The sequence below is a fragment of the Ciconia boyciana genome, chromosome 8, assembly GCF_034638445.1.
Source record: "Ciconia boyciana chromosome 8, ASM3463844v1, whole genome shotgun sequence".
Classification (NCBI taxonomy): Eukaryota; Metazoa; Chordata; class Aves; order Ciconiiformes; family Ciconiidae; genus Ciconia; species Ciconia boyciana.
In genome coordinates this window covers 9,069,008-9,090,318 of record NC_132941.1, presented here as the reverse complement: position 1 = coordinate 9,090,318, position 21,311 = coordinate 9,069,008, and the positions used below count along the sequence as shown (strand labels likewise).

The window sequence follows — 21,311 nt, the reverse complement described above, 5'->3', positions numbered from 1 at the left end:
TGGCAGCAGGTGTGATGTCCCCTGGGGTGTCCCTGTGTGGGGACTCGGGGTGCAGGGGATGCCTGAGGATGGAGGGGTTTGGGATGCTCAAGGCATGGGGGGGTCCACGGGGTGTTGGGGTGCGGGGATGGGGGTGCAGGATGGTGCAGGGCGCTTGGGGATGGTTGGATGGGAGTGCAGGGGGTGCTGGGATGGGGTGGCCGGGGTGTAGGATGGCTGCAGGGGGTGTTGAGATAGGGTGCAGAATGGGTGAAGGGGGTGCAAGGGTTCAGGGGGTTCAGGGGGTGCCGAGGGTGCAGGGAGGCGGGAGAAGGATGGGTGCTGCGAGAGGGTGCCGGGGTGTTCGGGGTGCAGGATGGGTACTGAGGCTGCAGGGTGAGTGCAGGATGGGCGCAGAGTTTCAGGGGTGTCGGGTGGGTGCATGGAGTGAAGGGGGTGCAGGGTGGGTGCAGGGTTTCAGGGGGTGCAGGATGGGTGCAGGGCTGCAGGAGGTGCCGGATGGGTGCACGGAGTGAAGGGTTTCAGGGGGTGCACGGTGGGTGCAGGGATGCAGGGGGTGCGGTATGGGTGCAGGGTGGGTGCAGGGTTTCAGGGGGTGCAGGGGGTGTCCGGGCACGCTCCGCAGCGCTCCCTCCCCCCGCCAGGGGGCGCGGCCCCCCCAGTCTGCTGACAGTCTGGCCCGCCTCGGCCCGCCTCGCTGGCCCGGCGGCCGGAAGCGGAAGTCGGGGGGTGACACCCTCTCGCCGCCGTCGCGGCGCGTCGTCGTGCAGTGGCGGAAAGATGGCGGCGGCCATAGAGTGAGCGGCGGCGGCGGGACCCAGCGCCGGGCCCGAGCGGTGAGCGCTGCCGCGGCCTCCTGGCGCCCCGCGCCCGGCCCCACCGGGTCCTTGCCCGGCTGGGAGGCCACCGCGTGCCCCGGTTCCCCCGTGTCCCCTCATCCTCCGAGCTGGCGGGAGAGCAGCTGGGGGCCCCGCTCGCATCGGCGGGCGGGCCCGCAGCTTCCCCTAGGCTTCCCCTGGAGCCCAGGGTCCCTCCACAACCCCCGGGTACCCGGGGCTCCCTGGGGCCCCCCTCGGCAGGCAGGCCCGTAGGCCGCCCCTTTCCTCCCGGTGACTTCTTCTGTGCTCCCCTGCCCCCAGCTCCCTCCGTTCTTTCTAAGCTGCCCCCCTGTGCCAGCCTGTCAGTGAGCAGGTCTGTGGATTATCCCCGGACTCCCTCCCTGGTGTCTGGGGGCTCCCTCCATTCCCTTGGTGGCCACCTGTGCCTGCCCCCTCCCTGGCTCCCTCCATGCCCCCCGGTGCCCCCCTGTGTCTCCCTTCTCAGCAGACAGGCCTGCAGATCCTATCACCCCTCAGCGCACGGGGGTTCCCTCTGGGCAACGATTTTCCCCGGTACCTCCCACTGAGGTTTTTCTCCCAGTCTCTCCACTGCTCCCCAGTGTCCTCCTCTGTTGTCTCCCCCCTTCCAAAGGAATGTCTGCACCTTTCAGCTGACCCCCGTGGCTCCCTGGGTGCTATGGGGTTTTCCCCAGCCCCATCTCTGCAAGCAGGTCCCTCAGTACCTGAATTGTCCTCCCGTGTCTGTGTGGTCCCAGGGCATGTGTGTGCTCTCGCCCCGGCAGGGTGAAGATGAAGTAGAGCTCTGACCATGGACCATGACGTGCCCACAATCAGGCCCCGCCGCATCCAGAACCAGAATGTCATCCACCGCCTGGAGCGCCGCCGGATCAGCTCGGGCAAAGCCGGCACCCACTGGCACCAAGTCCGTGTCTTCCACCAGAACGTCTTCCCCAACTTCACCGTGGTCAATGTGGAGAAGCCACCCTGCTTCTTGCGCAAGTTCTCCCCTGACGGCCGCTACTTCATCGCCTTCTCCTCTGACCAGACCTCTCTGGAGATCTACGAGTATCAAGGCTGCCAGGCGGCAGAAGACCTCCTGCAAGGCTACGAGGGAGAGATCCTGGCCAACGGTAATGACCAAAGATCTGTCAATATCCGGGGGCGGCTCTTTGAACGCTTCTTTGTCCTGCTCCATATCACCAACGTGGCCTCCAACGGGGAGCACTTGAACCGCGAGTGCAGCTTGTTCACCGACGACTGTCGGTATGTGATTGTCGGCTCTGCCGCGTACCTGCCCGAGGAGCCTCACCCTCCCTTCTTCGAGGTTTACCGCAACAGCGAGTCGGTGACCCCTAATCCCCGGTCCCCCTTGGAGGATTATTCGTTGCATATCATAGACCTCCACACGGGCAGACTTTGTGACACACGGACTTTCAAATGTGACAAAGTCATCCTGTCTCACAACCAGGGGCTGTACCTCTATAAGAACATCTTGGCCATTCTCTCTGTGCAGCAACAGACGATTCATGTCTTTCAAGTAACACCCGAGGGTACGTTCATTGACGTACGGACTATTGGCCGCTTCTGCTACGAGGACGATCTCCTGACTCTGTCTGCGGTGTATCCTGAGGTGCAGCGGGACACTCAGACGGGGATGGCCAACCCCTACAAAGAGCCCTTCATAAACTCTTTGAAGCACAGACTGCTGGTGTACCTGTGGAGAAGGGCTGAGCAGGACGGAAGTGCTATAGCAAAAAGAAGGTTCTTCCAGTACTTTGATCAGTTGAGGCAGCTCCGCATGTGGAAGATGCAGCTTTTGGATGAGAACCATCTATTTATCAAATACACTAGTGAAGACGTGGTCACGCTGCGGGTGACGGATCCTTCCCAGGTACTGCCTGCCTCCTCGGGCTGCTTGTTGCTTTGGGGCAAGTGCTCAAGCAGGTACAATGCTGTGAGCTGTGTTTCTTAGCTGAGCTTGTGAATGATGCTTAGGATCCCCAGTACTTCATTCTTGTGTGAACATTTGACACCTCTGATATTGAATAACTTTCGTATCTTTTGCTCTCATAATTGCATCGCTTCCTTCTCAACTACAAATGAGAGAGAAAAGATCTGACATGGTTATCGAGTCCCCTTTCTCCAGGGATTGTTCCCTGTGCTCATAGATGCTGTACAACCCTCTTCCCCTCCCAAATCCCCAGCTGATTTTTTTTTTAGCTGATATTTCATATAGTACCCTTACATTGTAGAGGTAGTCTCTCCCTTTTTTCATGTATCTTCAAGAATGTTTTTCAAATATAATAGTCTTCATTTTTCCCCAATAGAATTACCTTTTCTGTTCTGCCTACATACTTACTCTTTCAAGCTTCAGTGAGAGATAGTATTTATGATCTCTCCAAATTGGAGTAGCAGCTCTTAGATCTAGCTAATGTGCCAATTGCTTCTCCTTTCAGTTTAGTACTAAAGAAGTTGAATTAGAGCAAATATAGCTCAGCCAGTGCTGGGTCCCTCCAGATGTTTCACCATCCTGCAGGTTGATCATCTCTTTTCACTACTGTTGGAGTGGTGGTCAGGTTTTGAGCTCTCTGCAACTGAGAAGGATGGTTTTTTAACCTGTTCTATTCCTTTAATCCACTTGGTTTTTATTTTGTTGAAAGTATTTAGCAAGAATTTGTAATAAATCTCCAGTGCTGTATGTAGGTCTAATTGTTCCCTAGATGTTTGTTTTTCTTTCATACCTGTCTCTTCCTCCCTATCTTCCAGATCCAGGACTTAGATCCTAGAAAAAATGAACAGTAGTTCTTTGTGTGTAGCCTTAGTCTAATTCTTCCTGGAAGATGACTCTGGTTTGTTTTATTTTTCTCTTATGTGGTGTTTGGTTGGGGGACTTACTTTGAGAGGGAATAGGAGAGGCTTAATCTAATTAATTTTACCTATTAGTGTAAAATAGAGTGGCTGTCTCAAAAACATTAAAGCTTTGTGGAAGTGACCTGCAGCATTCTGCTTGTTGCTGGTATCTGGAACGGTGCTCCTGACCCTGATGTAAATGTTTGTGGTAGGCTCGGCTCTGCTCTCTGCTGTGGTTACCAAGGCTTTTGTGCCTGGTTTGCTGCAGTGTGCTCTTGACTCGCTTCACCTGAGGCTTACTTTAAGATGCAGGTTGTGGTTTGTTTGCGGCGTTCCTCAAGTGGTGTGTTTTCTGCTGGAGGAAAAGCAACTAATTTCTCGGTTCGTTCGGGAGATAATTCCAGATGTGGAGCAGTCTCCACAGGCCTGCCTGAATGTAGGCTTTGTGTTAGGGCTTCCCGAAGAAAACTTGGCTCACAAAATACCTAAAGCTCTGATTTTTCTTTTGTCTGTCAGAGAGGAACATGAGGTTTCATCCAATTTCAGGCTCCTCTCTTCTCTCTGACTTCTCTGCCAAGAAGGTTGAGGAAGTTGCTGTTCATGCTTGTGGGTTGCTTGTATATTGTCAGGGTCTGCATTGAATCCTTCAAGATTTTTAATCACATCCTGTGTATATGTAGCTTGGCGTTTGTCATTCTTGTTCTAGGCTTGTGTTGATAGACTTGACAGCTTTGCTGTGTGAGACACTCGACTTCTGCCACCCATGCTGTGACAATGTTTTGCCTGTGCTACAGGTGCTGCTAAAAGCAGTGAGGGTAGTTTCTCTGGTCAGCGGCATTCTGTGGATGTGTCTGTGTGTCAATCTGGCAAAGGAACTTTTTTATTTAAGGTTGGAGGATACTCCCTGCAATCTTCAATGATGTAAATAGTTTTTCCTTCTGCTGTCTCCTCTTATTTTCTCTCTGTTCCAACCCTGTATTTCAGAAGGGCTTCCCTTTCCTTAGGCAGTAGTCTAGTGAGTAACCTCATCTGGTGGGCTTCATTTTGACATGTGGGGGCTGGATTGTATTATCACAATTTATTTTGGGACTGTAAAACAAACAAACCTTGTGATATTTGCAGGTGGGTGGGGTGGGCAGAGTGCCTGCCGTCATCCCTGAGCATTGTTTGGGAGCGGGAGGTGAAGCATTTAGAAATTGCCTTTATTGACAGAAGATTTAACCAGATATGTGCATATACTTCAGGAATTAGTTACCTTTGAAGTAGGGGCAGGTTCTTACTTTGGGGTGCCAGGCTGTTAGCACTCCAGACTCTAACGAAAGCTACCTTTGATGACCAAGGATTAAATCTGCCCTTTCCCAGTGGGATGGGAATGTCGTGTCCCTTTGATGTAGCTGCGCTGACACAGTGTCACCTTTTCCCCCCGATTTCTTGCTTGTTCATGCCATGAAACACTGCCATTGCCAATCCACAGCGCGGTACCTGGGCCTTCTTGCATGAGAATGTTGGCATTAAAAAGAAGTCATTAATGTCTTTCAGATTTTAATTTCTGTGCCTGCAGGCTACCTGGAGGGCACAACTTTTTGTGGGCAGTGGTGTAGTGCACAGTACACTGAAAAGGCTCATCTCTGTGTGATGGAAATATTAAGAAGGGGAAGAAAATAATGTCTCTGCACAGGGAAAAAATAATTTGTGGCCAGCTAGCACTGGATTTAAAATCATTTTGTCAGCAGGAATAAAAATTAAATTTGGCACTTTAGAAAGTGTTTTGGATTTGGTGGAGGGCAGAGAAGAAGAGAAAACAGAAATACTGACATCCAGTTTGAGTTGAAAAATTGGAAGCCCGTTAAGTTTTCTTCATAAATAATCACAGTTAAGAGGTGGATAATTTGGTACCTGTTGAGGCATTTGAATAGCAGAATGGATTAGTGTGAGGATGTGGGATTCTCCTGTGCTGCAGAGAAATTTGGATAGGGTCTGCGGTGTCATGCAGGGAGAAAGAGGGGACAGCTTTCCCACCTGTGTTCTCCTGGGTAACCGCTGCCTCTGCCTCTCTCCCCAGCCTTCGTTTTTTGTTGTGTACAACATGGTGACCACAGAGGTTATTGCCGTATTCGAGAATACGTCTGATGAGCTGCTGGAGCTGTTTGAGAACTTCTGTGACCTCTTCAGGAATGCCACCCTGCACAGTGAGGCGGTCCAGTTCCCCTGCTCAGCTTCCAGCAACAACTTTGCCAGGCAGATCCAGCGCCGGTGAGCCATTCGGAGCATGCTTTATACCGTATAGACACACGCTCGCCCCCATCAGCTGAAGGCTAGTATCAAATAACGATGACAACCCTGAGAAAACCAGTTCCTTTGGTCACTGGGTGATGCAAGGGTCTGGCTTGTACATGGTTCATCTTGCAGCCTTATGCATCTGATTTTATATTCCACAGCATGTGTCTTGTTACAGGAAGGAACAAAGCAGTGGCAATCCAGTGCTTAGAAGAAGGAAGAGGAATTTTGAGGGAAAGATGTTTCCAGCTCTCCTTGAGCAGTAACTCTTCTGGAGGTTATTAAAGTGTTACTGCCCAGTAGCTTAGGTCCCTGAAGATAAGATTTGTCAAGATACCAGCATCACCTAGTTGGATGTATTTTGCCAAGTGGCGTTCTCTGAATTTAGTGTGTATCAAACTGTGTTCTGTAGCATTTTCTCCAACATCAGTCACAAGCTTGTGGTTCTCGTCAAACTGTGCTAGGAGAAAGGAAACTCATCTGCCTAGACCTATTGTGAAAGCTGAGCAAAATGTCAAAATAACCTGAGTTTCTAGAATGTGCTTTAACAGTCAAATGTGGTTTTAATGAGGCAGAGTGTGTTATTTCTCTTGGAATATATTTTTATGTGACTCAGGGTGTTTTGTTCTTCCAGTGACTTGTTTCACATCATCCAAAGTACTTGGCAATCACTTACGGGCATGAAGCTTCTGTTAATTTTAGGTTGACGTCACATAAGTAAGAGGAAGTTGACTGTGTCTGTAACTTTCTAGAGCTGCCTGCCAGGAAATCCATAATGCTTAGTGGGAGAGAGAATGAGAGCGCTCACCGCAGACACCTGAAGAACAACTCCTGCCTTGTGTTAGAGAGGAGAATCTTTTCATCCCCTTGGCTACAAGGGCCTGTAACAGGAGTGTTTAACTTCCATAACAAAATATAATAGAGCATAATCCACAGTGAGCTGGCTTTTGTCTGAGTGTTTCTGGTCAAATGGAAATGTTTTGCCCTCCTTGATGTATGATATCCATGCAGCTGATCTGACTGTTCTTGCATATGGAAAGCTCAAATTTGACTTGGCAATGGAAATCCAGCCTGTGCTAATCTCTCCACCAGGAAGAACTTTCAGCTTACTGTAGTTTCTGAAGAGCTTTAGGCTTCTCGTCAAGGTTCTTCCTCATCTAAGCTTTCTCCCTTTACACATTTAAAACATAGTGGCTAGAGAGAGGGGGGATTCTCAAGTCAACATTAAGGGTTCAACTGTTACTGTGAAACCCTCTGGCTTTTGCTTATGCTGTTTCCAGGCTTCATGGTAAAACTTGGATTGACTGATAAGCTGCTAATCCATCTCGCCCTGTTTCTGATCTTGTTCATTTCCTGTACTGCAGAGCAGCTGGGGCCAGACCTTGTGGGTAGGGCACAGTCTTGTCCTCTGTCAGTTTGGACTTTCAGAGCAGAAACAGTAATGATGAGGGAGGATAAAAAGGTCACCAGAATTGGTTGATGCTTGAATCACTGTGATACATCTTTGGAAATGAGCTGTTTTAGTTCTTACACTGCTGCTGTTTTTCTTTCCCTATCAGTTTTCTTCTTTAGTTTATTTAAGCTGTGCTGTTCACCTGTGGCCTTTGTGAGTAAAACCTGTTTCTTGGTTTGCTACAGGTTCAAAGACACTATCGTGAATGCCAAGTATGGAGGGCACACGGAGGCCGTGCGGAGGCTGCTGGGCCAGCTCCCGATCAGTGCCCAGTCGTACAGTGGCAGCCCATACCTTGATCTCTCCCTTTTCAGCTATGATGACAAGTGGGTATCAGTCATGGAGCGGCCCAAGACCTGCGGTGATCACCCTATAAGGTATGGAACAGGCCAAGAAGCTGTATGCGAGGAGAGCAGTGCAAGAGTAACTCTAAATCACCTCTGCCATGTGGCATCGAATGTGCAGAAAAGGGAGTAGATCGAGGCCTTTCTCTTATGACATCCTTTCACTGGAGGGTTTATTTCAGCAGTCCCACAAAGCTTGGCCTCTCTCCTTGCGATAACTGTTTTGTCTTGTATGTGTGGAGGGTCTTCTTGCTGAGCTGCCCCGGGGAAGGTTTGGGTAGTGAAGCTTGAGCCTTTTCCTTATGAATGCTCTTGTTTCTCCTCCTCTTCTTGCAGTCTTGCCGTTGTGTTTGGGCTGCAGAGTGATATGGTTCTGGATGCCTGCTTTCCTGTGCTGGAAGGGTCCCTTTTGAGCACGTGGGTTTAGCTGGCAAGGATGATCCAGTTTGTCCTGTGAATAAAATAGCAGCTGGGTTAGGTGTTATTCAGGATGCTTGTGCTATTGATTTAGCTATTTTCAGACTTTCCTTGTTTACAGTTCTCACCCTGGGAGCTGTACTCCTCTTCATACCCCTCTTCTTGCTGTGATCTATGGGAAAATTGTTTCTGTAGTAGGATTTTCAGACAGGTGTAAGGGCCATTCTGTGCCTTTTCTGTCTGAGTCTTTGATGCTGGCAGAAGGAATAAGCCTGAGCTTGGGAATAAGGAGGTTTGCAATCCTTCTTGCAGAAACACCAAGACTATTTATTTCTTTTTGTTGGCTGCAGCCATGGCTGCAAGTAGTAGTGGTTAAAAATCCAACATCTCCGGCCTGAAAGGCTCAAAGAGGCTGAGTTCTCCAGGCAGAATAGTCTTTCCACTTACAGTACTGCAAAAGCAAACCTATGCTCTGAAAACAAAGAGAGCCTTCAATGCCTAAGTGCTTTGTTTAGTGACTGCACACATGTTGGGGGCTCAGGCAGCCTAGGGAGACCATTCTGGCCAGATTCCCAACTTTATTTTCATCAATGCATTCTCAAAAAGTGGTTTCATGTCTCCCCTGGCCCTGACTCAGGTGGCGGGGAACCTCTGATTATTCCTGTGCTCTCAGTTCCCAAATTGTGTATATTTAATTGACTTTTCTGCCTGTATGATTTGGTTTGATCTCGAACTCCCATGTTATCTGCAGAGAAAAGCCTGCCCTTTCCCCCTTGTCATGCTTGACGTTGGGAAAACTTGCAGGGCGGCAGTTGTTTGCCAGTGCCAACCTGCGTATGGCTCCCACAGACAAAAGGGAGCAAAACCGCGGTCATTTGCTGTGGTTACGTCTTTGTAGTAAACAAAGCGAAGTGCCACCTTCCCTCCCTCCCCTGAGCAACCCGGCATTTCAGAGCCAGCGCTTTTAAAGCTCAAAGCTGTGCAGAGTCAATTAGGACTTGAATAGGGCCTCAGAGCAGTGGGGCTCCTGGTTTTTGGAAAGTAAGCAGAAGATGAGATGCTAACCTTAACCATTCAGTAGCTGAAATAGTGCTGCTGTTTTTCTCACATGCAAAACAAAGGGATTAATAAAATTATGCTGCTACCTGTTGTGGTTAGTGGGCTTGGAAATGAGGGGCCACAGGATTTGTAATGTAAGTCCTATAATTGGCTGGAGTGCAAAACCCTTCAGCAGCTAAAGGTGTTATAATCTGTGTGCAGTTTCCTGGCACGATGTGGGAGATGGGAAGGCCTCCGTACCCTTTACACATCGGTTTCAGTGCCTCTGTGCACTGTGTCCTTTTAACCCTTAGTGCCTTTCTGCATCCCAGGAGGTTCAACTGTCGTCTCTGGCTACTTGAGAGACCAGGGGTTGTTTGCTCTCAGGAGGGAAGGACTTTAGGTTCCCCATCATCACTGTCTTTCCAGCATCTTTTCAGGAGGCTTGAAGAGATATTAACTGGGTGAAATGATGGCACTTGTGAGGAAGAGGTTCTAACACAGCCTTACCTATAGGGGGGGGTCTCTAAAATCCATCTAGATGGCTAATAAGGAGCCATTTAACCAAAAAATCGGTCTGCAGATAAATCTTCCATTTTCATACAGTTTGAAAAGGCTGGTCTTGCTGTTTCTGTTGACATACAATTTTATATTGCAGTGCCTAATTTATCCCCAGAGTGAGAGCCCATGGAAATGGCCTCTGATTGCAGAGCACTTTTAAAAATAGATTTAAAAATACCAAACTGAGCACATCTTTGAGATTACAGGGAGTTTCATCTTGAGTAGTAAATTATTGTGAATTGGGGAGAGAGAGGAGCAGACGGGGGACTGTGCTTTATTTAAAGAATGACCCTCTGCATACCCAGCCTTGTGTAGGAGGGAAAGGGCTTTTTGAAAAGCCAGATACCAAGATTGTGACTCTCTTGCTGGGTTCTTGTGTGCAATTTTCAGGTAGGGCTGGCTGGCACTTTGATTCAGAGGAAGGGAGAGGAGAGTGGCCCTCCAGGAAGAACATGAGGTTCTCAATAGGCTGTGTTGTTAAAATGTGGAGTATGTCTGCTCCTGAAACAGCATTGCCTGTATCTGTCATCACCCGTTCTTCCAGGCTGAGAGCTGAGTGCATCGTATTGCTGGTGGGGGGGAAATGTGCTCTGATATTGAAAGCATTCTCTGAGTTAAAACCAGAGGAAAATGCAAAATACCCACATGTACTAAGTGATGGTGGAAAAAGAACAGTTGGGAGGCAAAATGGCAATTCTGTGCCTGAAAGTGAAAGAGCAGAGAAAATGGTCTAAGGAACTGAGACAACTTCAGGGTGAGGACTGGAGTTAGAGCCCAGCTGCTTTGTGAAGATACCACAACCCAGAAACCTCCACTACCACATCCCAGAAACCCCCACCAAAGTCTTGGGGAAAGCGGTGTCATCGCAGAGAGTCCCCTGTTCCCACAGCAGCACAGGACAGTGGTGTTACCTGGGCTTATGTCGGTTACACAGAGTATGCAGAGAAGGTTAAAGAAGCAAAGAGCTTCCCAGACTCGCCTGTCTCTTCAGCACTGTTTGCTTCATCCCTTTGGCAATGTTTGATTTGTGCTGAAGCTGTGTTCCAGAGCTCACCTGTTTGGAGACACAAATGAGCTTGACCCACAGGCAGGTTTGTGGGTGACAGCAGAAGGATGCAGGGTTTTCCTTGACCTCTGCTCTTGCTGTGATTGTTGAATGCTATCCACCAGGTACTTCCTGCCCAGCCTATCTTGTTAATACTTTTTTGATGGAAATCTAAAAGGAATTGCAAAGCCTCGCTTGAACTGTAAAGTACAACTTGATGCCCTCAAGCAGAACTGGATTCACTTTCCTTGACTGAATGGGGATGTAGCGAGGCACAAGAGCAGCAGCGTGAAGCCTACCTGGCAGCAGCAGGAGAGGAAAGGGGTGGCCTTACATCCAGAGTGAAGGCCATTGCTAAGGGAATTGAGCTCACTTCCATACAGTATATCTGCCTTAGGGATCAAGGGGAGCAGCTTGCATTAAGAGAGGATGGAGAGCCAGCACAGGTGGGGTCTGCGCCAAACTTATTCCCTCTTGTGAAATCAGCTACATCCACCAAAATGACAGAGTTCTCTCACTGATGATACTAAAATGAAGTCAAGCTTTTCTAGACAGTGGAAAACTAGCTGTTCTGGGAGGGACTTTCCTGTGTAACCAAGAGTCAGACACCCAGCTGAGGACCTCCTGCCCTTGAGGGAGTACCAGAGATTGAACAAGGCACTTGTCTCTGTGTGTGAAGAGCCCAGATGGCAAAGTCAATAGTCGGGAACAGCCATAATTGACTTTCTCTTCCTTTCAGATTTTACGCTCGTGATTCTGGCCTCCTGAAGTTTGAGATCCAGGCGGGACTCCTGGGGCGACCCATCAATCACACAGTGCGACGTCTGGTTGCGTTCACCTTCCACCCCTTCGAGCCCTTTGCCATCTCGGTGCAGCGCACTAACGCAGAGTATGTGGTTAACTTCCACATGAGGCACAGCTGCACCTAGTATGACATGTAGCCGGGGCGGCTGCTCTCCTCGGGTCTGGGCCTCTGCCACAGACGCACCAAAGCCAGACACTCGCGCCTTCTAGGAAACCAAACTGTCACTCATGTCAAGAGACCTGACCTGGGAGCTCCTACTAGCCGGCCTCTGTCAGGGCCCTCAGCTGTGGAAAGCCGATCCGCTCAAGTTAGACCTGTGAATGTTTCTTCTGACCCTGTTTGTACTGCGGAGGTCCCCGCTGCATTAAGCGCTGCTGTTGTTCCCTATTCCTGTTGATGAACAGTGTAGCTGAGGTTCGTTTCCTGGTTTTCCAGAGGCATGTCAATTTTTTATCCTGTTGTAGGTCTTAGGATGCCAAAGATGGAGCTTGGCAACACATTTGTGGAGTGCTCCCCTCTGCACTGGCGCTCTTCTACCTTGTCGACACAAACAGCCTGTCATAGAGGTAATGGATGGAAGCCATGGGGAGGGCTTAGAAATACAGCTACCCGTGTTTGTGTCTTCAGTATTACCAGGGAAGTGAGATCCTGTTCTCATCCACACAGTCTGCTCATGTGATTTTAATATGCAAGAGGTCAGGAAAAAAAGGTCTGAGAAATCACTGCAATTGAGAGACGTGAGGTGCGTTCCTGACTCTTATGCAAGTCAATCTTTGTGCCTTAGTATCTGTAAAAGCTCCTAAGTGAAAGGTGGTGTGTTAATACCAGAAAGCCAGGGCAGCTGGCTGTGTCTCTAATGCACGAGGAGGTGGGCACAGACAGAAGATGGGTGGCTGGGAGGGGTGTGGGGAGCAACAGCAGCTCCTTGCTCACGTCGGAAGGACTTTTCTGCAGCATGGGGGTGAATCCTCATGGCCATCTGCAGGTTCTGCTGCAGATGGGAAGGGAGACTCAGCTGCTGGCACCCTCCTGCGTGTTGGAGTATGAGAGTGGAGAATTAGTAGCATTTGGGTTTCCCCAGAACAGAGGAAGGAGACCTGAATTAATGTGCATTGCTGCCGGTTTGCAGTTAGGAGATGAGCTTGTTGACTTAGGTTGCTTACCTATCCCTGTTTGAAATGCTGTTCTCTGTGAGAACCCGATTTGCTGCTCCCAGGCTTCAAAGCACAGCTGGCTGGTGTGTCGATGCTGACTGGACCACTGCGGTGTTTATGCTGCCAATAAAATAAGCTCCTGGCTATAATATTACCTGCCACTGAGGGCTGGTGAGGATGCTGGCATGCCCTTCTCTCTTAAAAATGGAGTTTTTGGTTGTAGGCCAACATTTGGGTTTCTCTGCACACAAGCTGGTTTATGACTGTGCTGCCAGGCAGTGTGACCAGCATCACGAGGTGCTCCGTCAGAAGCTGGAGCCTGCTGTTGTCCCATTCCCATGGGAGGTACAGAGGGGGCATTAGAAAATTGGTGCTTATACACAGGAGACCCTCTGCTTTAAAGGACCCTGTGGGTTTCTTGTTTGGACCAAAATGAGCTGTGGGTGATCTGTTGTGGCCACATGCCTGTGAAGAGCAGTATTGAAGTCATGCATTCGTTTTGCATGGTAATGCATAGGAAAGTAACTGTGTGGGTTGTTGGTGCCTGCTTATAGCATGAATAGTGGACCTCATACTGGAGGGTTGCCCTGGGGTCCTTGAATCAGCCTTTTCTCTCTGTCTCATGGTACTTCTCTCCTCTCCTGGCCTTGCTAAACATATTTCTAGGGTAAGACATTGTATTTCACTGCTCTTTTCCTGGTGTTTGCACTGTTGGTTTCTCAGGTCTGTCAGGAGCGACTTCAGATCAGAAGACTGCTAATAGAGGTGTCAGGCAACGCGTGCTTTAGCTCCAGGTTCCTCTCCATCTAATAACACTATTTGTCAAGGTTTTAGGTTTTTATCCTGTGATCTGTTCCTCAAACATTCAATTAAAGCTCCAAGTGGAGAATCATTTGCACATTGTAGATCATGGATTTACCTCCTGAATTACTCTCACATTTGTTCACATGTCCAGTATGAGACTTTTTTTTTTTTTCTTTTCCAAAGCTCTCAGCAGCTCCATCCAAGACTGGGTTTACTCCTTGGCATCACAGCCTGGGAGGTCAGTGCTTACTAAAATAGCTGTCAGATCTCCATTTAGATTTTTTTCTGGTGGCAAAAATATAAACCATTTCAGCATTTCTGCAGTCAGGGCTTTTGCCAGATTCAGGCTGTCCTGTGTGAAGCAGAGAGCATGGCATGGATTGTTGGACTTGGGGCTGAGAGACCAGAGATCTGTTCTTAGCTCTGCTATTAAATTGTTCTGTGACTGGGGGCAAATCTCTTCCTGTTCCAGCTGGTGTTTTCTTCTCCATAAATGAAGCCAAAACCATATTTTCAGCTTTTGTAAAACACTTTGAGATTCATGGATAAAAAGCGCTGGATAAGTGCTAAGTATTTTCTTATTATGTTTGCAGACAAACTGATTGATCATTCTGGGTACTAATTGCCTTGGAGTAGCATAGCAGATCCTCTGGTCTTGGCTGCTGCATTTTATATCTACAACAGAGTTAATTTTATTACAGAAATGTATTGAAAGAAAAGTCTCTCATGCTTGAAATTTTGATTCTTTTATTTAAGAAACAAAAAGTGTGTGTGTGGTGGGGAGGGTGGGAGGAAAGGGGAGATATTTTCTACCTGATATTTTTCCTAGGCGAGGATGAAGATTTGTTAGCAACACAAGACAAAAGTGGAATAAACAGAATTTGCTTTAAGAACCTGATTTATTGTCTTTTTCTTCCAAAAATCTTAATGGTACAGATGGGAATCCTTTTGCTTAGAAGAGGCAGCAGGGGTGTGCCTTGGACTACACAGGCATATCGCATGTGAGTTTGCTGCCTCTTCCTGGCACCTGGAGTACCAGAGTGCCTAAGGATGTTCCTACCTGACGCATTTCTGTAGTTACTGCAGATTTCTCAAATTCTTGTCTACATGAGCTAATGCTGGGGGAGGAATTCTTGGCCTTCAGTTAAGTTTTCCCCTTTGTATATTATTACTAGCCCAGCTTGTGTTCCTTTATTCCATTTATAGCATTTGTCTAACCTTGTGGCCATTTTCTGCTGATGCTCCATGATCGAGAGATTAAATTTGAACGACACACCTTGCTTGGCAGAAGAACCATCACCTACCCACTGCTTTTAGGTTGGGCTAAGGCACTCGGATTTTCGGCTGCCTGCTGCTCCCAGCTGCGATGCAGCTTTGCAGAACATTGTGGCTGAGAACATGCAGACAGGACCTTCCCAGAGTCTGGGATCCCCGTGTAATCTGCTGTTGCTCTGTAACAACCTAGCAGCATCCCTGTTTGTGTTAATTGCTCTAAGCATCTGCATCTGGGGCATGCAAGCCACTTTCCTTTGAACCCTTCCTCCATTTTCATGTGTGCAGATCTCTGATGCTTTCCTTTGGAGACCTTGAGCGTGTCAGAAAGCTCTTGAGCCCGTGGCTTTTCAGATAGGCACTAAGTGACGAGCAGATGCTTGGCTTGGAAACCATGTTTGACTGGCAGCAGAATCCCATCTTTTATTGCTTCTTGTGCTGCCTTTGCTTTTAAAAGAAGAAAAAAAAGTAGTAGAAGCAGGACACTTGCAATATTTCTTATATAAACTGACAGCAAGCCACAGAAATCCATTAGAATCAAACCTATGTATCCATTAATGGTGTGTCCCTACTAAAGACTCCTTTCAATTAACCTTCCAGCACTGAGCGGCTGGCCCTGATTTAGCTCCCTGATATTCTTGGTGTACTTATAGGACCTTCCTTTTGCTCAGGTGCTGGTGTCTATTATGCTTCCCTTGGTCCTTTTTGAGCCAGCTAGAAGAATCAGATTTCTGATGTCTCTTTGTCTCTCTAAGAAGTCTCTTTGTCTTTCTTTTTTGTGTCCTCTGCTTTGCTGCTTTTCTGCCAGCTTTTCCTGCAGGATCTCTCAGGGCTGTGGGCAGAGAGATGGTAAAGGCTGGATGGCAACGGGACATGTCGCCCTCTGACAGCTTTCGTCCTTGTGTGAACCTTTATCAGATAGGTGCAAACTGCAGAGCAAATAGATGGTCCTGTGGGCAAGCAATGGGACAGGATTTTGTGGGTTTGCTTTTGCCTGGCTTTCTGAGTTTCAGAGCCCAGGTCGCTGATGTGCCTGAATCCTTGTGCTTCCCTGTCTTGTTATATGGTTGTAAAAAGCTTTTTCTGGCCAAATACTCCTCAGGAGGAGGGAATGGTGAAAGGGCTTATATTTTTTTCTTTTTTCCTTGCTCCAGGGCTGCGGGGGATGCGGGCTGAGCTGTGCAAAATCAGTCATTGTAGCAGTAACAGCCTGGCACTACCTGCCCACCAGGCTGACTGCTCATCAGGCAGCAGCGTCCCCGCTAGAGTCTGATTTGCCTTTGTTTCTCTCGGCAAAGAGCTGTACTTACTGCATAAGGAAATGAGTTCTCAGAAAAATACCGATGTGGGAAAAACCCTGAATTGCACATTCTTTTCCTGATGTTTTGACATAAAAATACCGCACTGGTTTTAGACTAGCAATCTGGAAACCAGTAATTCGTGGGTGACTGCTGTGGTCCTGCATGCCAGGAGAACTGAAAAGGGGCACAGTGCCCGTAGTCCCAGCTGCTTAGGGCTGTACTGCAGCATCTGGGTAACGTGTTGGCCCTCACTTGGTTAACAAGGAGCAGAGGACATCGTATGAGTCCACAGGCTTTGCTGCATTTGTGCAGAGATAATTTTTTACTATGCCTCTTGTTTCTTTCCTCCCAGAAGTCAAATCCTTTCCTAGGGCACCTTCTAGCTGTTGCAGTTTGCCAGCAGGGTGATTGCTGTCCATTCTCGGTTTTGTGAGGATGCCAAGTGCACCTGAAAATTTGAGGATGGTTTTAGGGGAGCGTGGCAGGGAGATGCTCGGTGGGTGCCCAGGGCCCTTGGCAGGCCAGAGGGAGGAGGACTGCAGGAAGAGATGCCTCTCAGGGGAGCTTTGCTAGAGGAGGAGCAGCACAGCACATGGCCACTGTGGAAGAAAATCCTATAGAAACTGCAACAAGGCAATGGAAAGTTGTGGGTAACACTACAAAGCCCCCAGCATTTTATGCATTCTGCTTTGTCCAGGTATGAACTGGAGTCTTTGGAGGAGTTTATTGTTGGTGGGTGACAACTAGTTTGAATTCAGCCTTTTTAAAGCTAGGAACATGCTACTTTTATGCTCCGTGGCTGCTGTTCTCTTTCTTCCTCCCCAGTAGCTTTGCAACATATATAGCATGGGCGAGAGCAGCCCTGCTTTGCCCAGAGGACTCCCTGAGCCCATGCTCTTGGCAGTGCACCATCCCCCTCTGAAAGCTGCTCTTGCACAGGTTCGTTCTCTTATCTGCCAGTGTCCTTCCTCTATCCAGGCATGTTGTGAACAGCCTCAGGTAGGGAGGCAGAGCGGTACAAGAGAGAGTTCCGTGCCCCAGCACCGCGCCTCCATCCCGGTGCCTGATGAACTGGGCAGACGCTTCTGGTTGCATGGGATGGGACTGGTGAGAATGCAGTCATGGCGTTGGCATCCAACCCTGGGCCTGAGCCTTGCCAGAGGACAGCCCAGCCCTGGGGGTGCTGGAGCCAGCGGATGTGTAGGACTGGCTGTGCGAGAGGGCCTGGGGGGGTGAGAGCTAGGCAGGCGGCAGGGAAGCCCTGCCAGAGCTGTCTGGCCACGGTTTGATGTGATTTAGGGTGTTAATAAGAGCAGCGGGCAGCACTGCATCCCGCCAAGTGCCTGCTCACTGCCACCGAGCTGGTCATTTGATAGCTCTTCGGTGCTCCTCAAAGGTATAAAGTGGAGCGATGCCGGATTATATGTACGCACTGCCCTTGGCGAGCACCAGGGAGATATGGTCCTCGCCATCCCACCTCTAGCCTGCTGGCGCCCATCGCCATGGCAATGGGCAGAAAAGCCATCTGCATGGAAACGGTGAGGGACACCGGTACCCTTGCAGCAACCGGCAGGGAGCCCTGGTCCGTACCGCTGGGCTGAACCCACATCCTGTGGGATCTTGCAGCATCGGCACCGACCCCACAGTGGGACACCCCTCCTGAAACACCGGCATCGCCCCCGTCGCAGAGCCAGTGTGCGCTCTTGTGTCTCCAGCCATGAAGGATGGTTTTCCTTGCTGCTGCCCTATTTTTTTGGGGCTGGTCCTGAGGTCAGGGTAAGGTCCAGATTAGCTGTGCTGATACCTGCAGCCGTGTAGGTAGGTCATTGGTTCAGCCCTGACCGGTGAGTCCTTAATGCTAGTAAAATCCCCCTTTGTAAGGGAGAAGGGGCAGCTGGCAGCCAAACAAAGTCTCCTGTAACATAGGGCAGACAAATGTGTTGACAGTGCGATTGTGCAGTGCAGCCCGTCTGGCTTCGGGCAGCAAAGTCCTAGTTAATCTCTCCTCGTCCTGCCTCCTACCGCTTAAACCCCCAGACAATGGCTCTACCCACGCCAGCTTCTTCCCCAGAGAGGGCTCAGATTGGAAGGAGATGTCGGTGCCAACCCACTGGCTCTGATAAGGGCTGGAGCGAGCAGCTCTGCCGCACGGGTGCTTGAGACCCAGCAGGGTTTGTCCCAGTTTTACACTGTCCCTTTGGTGAGAGTGCTGCTGCTCTTGGCTGCAGGATCACTAGGAAGGGGATCTCCCCAGACGGCTGCACTGCTTCTCTTGCAGGTATTTCAGTAAACAGAGCTGGTTTTACAACCATGTCCAAGAGCAGATCGTTTCGGAGCATCTCCCAGGACTGGAGCAGGCTGCTTCCCGGCTGTTGGCATTACAGAGAAGCCCAGAGGGCTGGCCTGTCTAAAGCCATTTGCATTCCTTGGTTGGTTTGACCCTAGCAGATCAGGAAATTGATAATTTACTTCTGTGGATTTGGCAGGAACAAAATGAAAGGCAGCATCCAGGTCTTGGGAAGGTGCTGCATGAGAGCCATGGCTGGCAATTAGGAGAGCAAGTTGTTTGCCTGCAGGCTGCTGCATGAAGAGATGAGAGTCCTATTTCACCACCTCATCTTGGGACCTGCTGAAGGGGCTGGAGATGAGTGGCTGGGGCATGAAGTATGTGTCCTTCTTCTGCCCGGGGCCCCAAGTTTTATTTGCTACCTGGAGTCTTGTGTGTAGTGGGAAGCCTGGCCTGCACCTGCACAGAGGAGCAGGCAGAGGGAGAAGGGGCCAAAAGCTGGACTCTAGTGATGTGGCTAGCAGGTATGGAGGATGTAAATCCCAGCCACTCCAGCTTAGAGTTTGGCTTTGCAAAATGAATCGTTAAGTGGTGAAGCACAGAGGAGGGATTTTGGAGCCAGCTTGGAAGGGGAAGGAAGGTTTTGAGGACTATCATTGCTGCTTGGAGAGGCTTTGGAGCAGTTTCTAAATACAGCTTTTCGTGCCTTCTTTAAAATGATGAAGTGAAAGCCCCAAAGAGCTGGTCATGCTGGCAGGGAGGGCTCCCGAGCAAGGCCACCCTGTGCTTCTGATGTGGAGGTCTGGCTGCGAGAACAGCAAAGGGGAGTGCATTTAGCCCGATCCTGAAGCACACCTGCTGTGGGAGAGCCCTTCCCTGTATCCTTCTCCTAGTCTGTGCTGACTCTTGGACCACCAGCTGGGAGATTTTAGCCTTAGAAAAAGGTTTTTTTAGTGTTGTATTTTCCTGCATTTTTGCCTCTGTGTTCTCTTTCCCGACCCACCTTTTCGTTAAGCATTCAGCCCCTTGCACCGAACCCTTTCTGCCTTCCGCCTCCTTTCTCTAGAAGAACAAGCTGTGAAGCTGCTCCCGGGAGCAGCTATCCCAAGTATCAGCTGTTAGGGCTCTGTAGCTGCAGAGAGGTTTGGGTCCAGGTCCTGGATCTGTGCACAGCCTCTGACTCTGAGTAGATGGTGGGCGTAGGAAGAGAGTTACGAACTCCAGAGAAAGTGGACCCTGCCAAGTGGCACTAGCTCAGGGGGAGCTTGGAGAGCACAGCAGAGGAGGCATGAGTGGTTTCAAAAAAAGGGACTAGCATCGAGGCTTGGCTCCCTTATGCACGTCCCCAAGAGGACCCCACAGCCCCGCTTCACCATCAGCGCAGGAACTTGGATGCTATTAAGCAGTTCATTAGTAAAACCTCTGAGCAGTTCCCGCTGCCATTGAGTACCCATTAATGCCTCTAGAGGGGAGAGGAGAACATTGGAAAAGCACAAGAACCATCTGAGGGTCCTTGATCTCTTTTTGGTCTGAGAGGTCATGGGCTGAGGTTGGAGGGGCAGCTGAGAGGGGAAGAGGGGCTGAGCAGGGACGCCAGGCATGAAAGCAGCACCGTGATTATCTGCTGAAGTCTGAGTGCAAAAACATAACCTGACTTGAACTGTTACTTCTCAAAGGCTCCCAAGGGGTGCTTTAGGGTCATAAACACCTACTCACTGACCCGCTTTGTGCACATCCCAAGCCAGGTATTCCCACACCGGAGGGAAAGCCAGAAAAACCTGTGCAGATGTCCCTAACAGCTGCAGCTGGGCTGCGGTAAACCACCCCTGCTGCTACAGTTTATTAGCACTGCAGGGTCTGTCCCCTTCTCCTTGCTTGCTTGTGTGTACAGTCAGCTGTTAAAGGACACTGACATCACTTAATTAATGGTTTAATTGAATCTTGCAAAGGGATCGAAATTGGCTGCCTGACTCTTGTCACCAAAATGCTCACATAAGAAATAGTAAATCACCAATTCATCAGATAAAGCTGCAGCTCTAGGTAGAAAGTCCTTGTTGCTGGGGTTAGGGAAATAATTCCTCTTTGCAGAATAATATACTATTAGGGAGAAGGCTTGGGGCTATTTTTCCAAGCCACCAGGTGCCATCCCTGTCCAAGGGAAGGGTAACTGAGTTAGACTGACTCGGCAAGGTGATATGGCACTCATTAAGAGGTACAAAGACCTGAGGTAGCATTTCATCTGTAAGTCTGTTTTGTGTTTCATCCCCTATGCAATGGAGAAAGGTCCAGGTGGTATTTTAAAACAGAGGGCAAAACCTCAGAAAGACCAGGGTTTAACCAGGATGAAGATTTGTGGTCAGTAGCAGCTTCTGAGCTTGTTTCACAGAAAAAGGCTTCTTTGAGAGCAGGGAATCAAAAGTTAGGAGGGAGTGAAGAATGTCCCAAAGCAATGGGGAAGCCCAAAGGGCGTGGATGTGACCCTAATGAGGGTGCTAATGCTGGGGCTGTGCTACTGACAAGTGAAACAGTTGCTGCTCAGGAGGAATGTGAGCCAGTAAAAACCAGTATTCCACCCAGGCACCAAGAAAAGCAATTAGAACTGGTAGACACCAGTGGCTGACTAAAACCAGGCCCTTAATTAATAGTTTCATCTGAAGGGTAAGGAAATCATTAAGTGCTGTTGGTGTCTATTAATTCCCTACAAGATGAACAACAATAAGAGTTTTAAGACTTCTTTCACCGTACAGCGTGTGCAGTAAGGAGCAACTGAGCCCTTGCACAAGGTGGGAGAGCTTGCTTTGTGTAGCTGTGCTCTCCCACTTCACTGACGGCTGCCCCAGAGGCCTGGGATGTGCTGCAGGATA

General features: G+C 49.4%; 1 protein-coding gene across 2 annotated transcripts; it reads left to right on the top strand.

Moving 5' to 3' along the window:
* Positions 1–703: 703 nt before the first annotated feature.
* Positions 704–14,367, top strand: DET1 (DET1 partner of COP1 E3 ubiquitin ligase). 2 transcript variants are annotated; one of them, XM_072870670.1, is made up of 5 exons: positions 704–836; positions 1,622–2,730; positions 5,752–5,942; positions 7,605–7,796; positions 11,564–14,367. In XM_072870670.1, the coding sequence occupies exons 2-5, from the start codon at positions 1,648–1,650 to the stop codon at positions 11,751–11,753; spliced, it is 1,656 nt and encodes a 551-aa protein (XP_072726771.1). In that variant the 5' UTR covers positions 704–836; positions 1,622–1,647; the 3' UTR covers positions 11,754–14,367. The 2 variants fall into 2 exon arrangements, with proteins under 2 accessions (XP_072726771.1, XP_072726772.1); XM_072870671.1 differs by having other exon boundaries at positions 722–836; positions 1,595–2,730.
* Positions 14,368–21,311: the final 6,944 nt, after the last annotated feature.

Bases quoted from the DNA above. Each gene is read 5' to 3' on its own strand.
- DET1 (XM_072870670.1), top strand. From the start codon at position 1,648: ATGGACCATGACGTGCCCACAATCAGGCCCCGCCGCATCCAGAACCAG. The intron at 2,731-5,751 runs GTACTGCCTGCC...CTCTCTCCCCAG, and splicing joins GGGTGACGGATCCTTCCCAG to CCTTCGTTTTTTGTTGTGTA. The intron at 7,797-11,563 runs GTATGGAACAGG...TCTTCCTTTCAG, and splicing joins TGCGGTGATCACCCTATAAG to ATTTTACGCTCGTGATTCTG.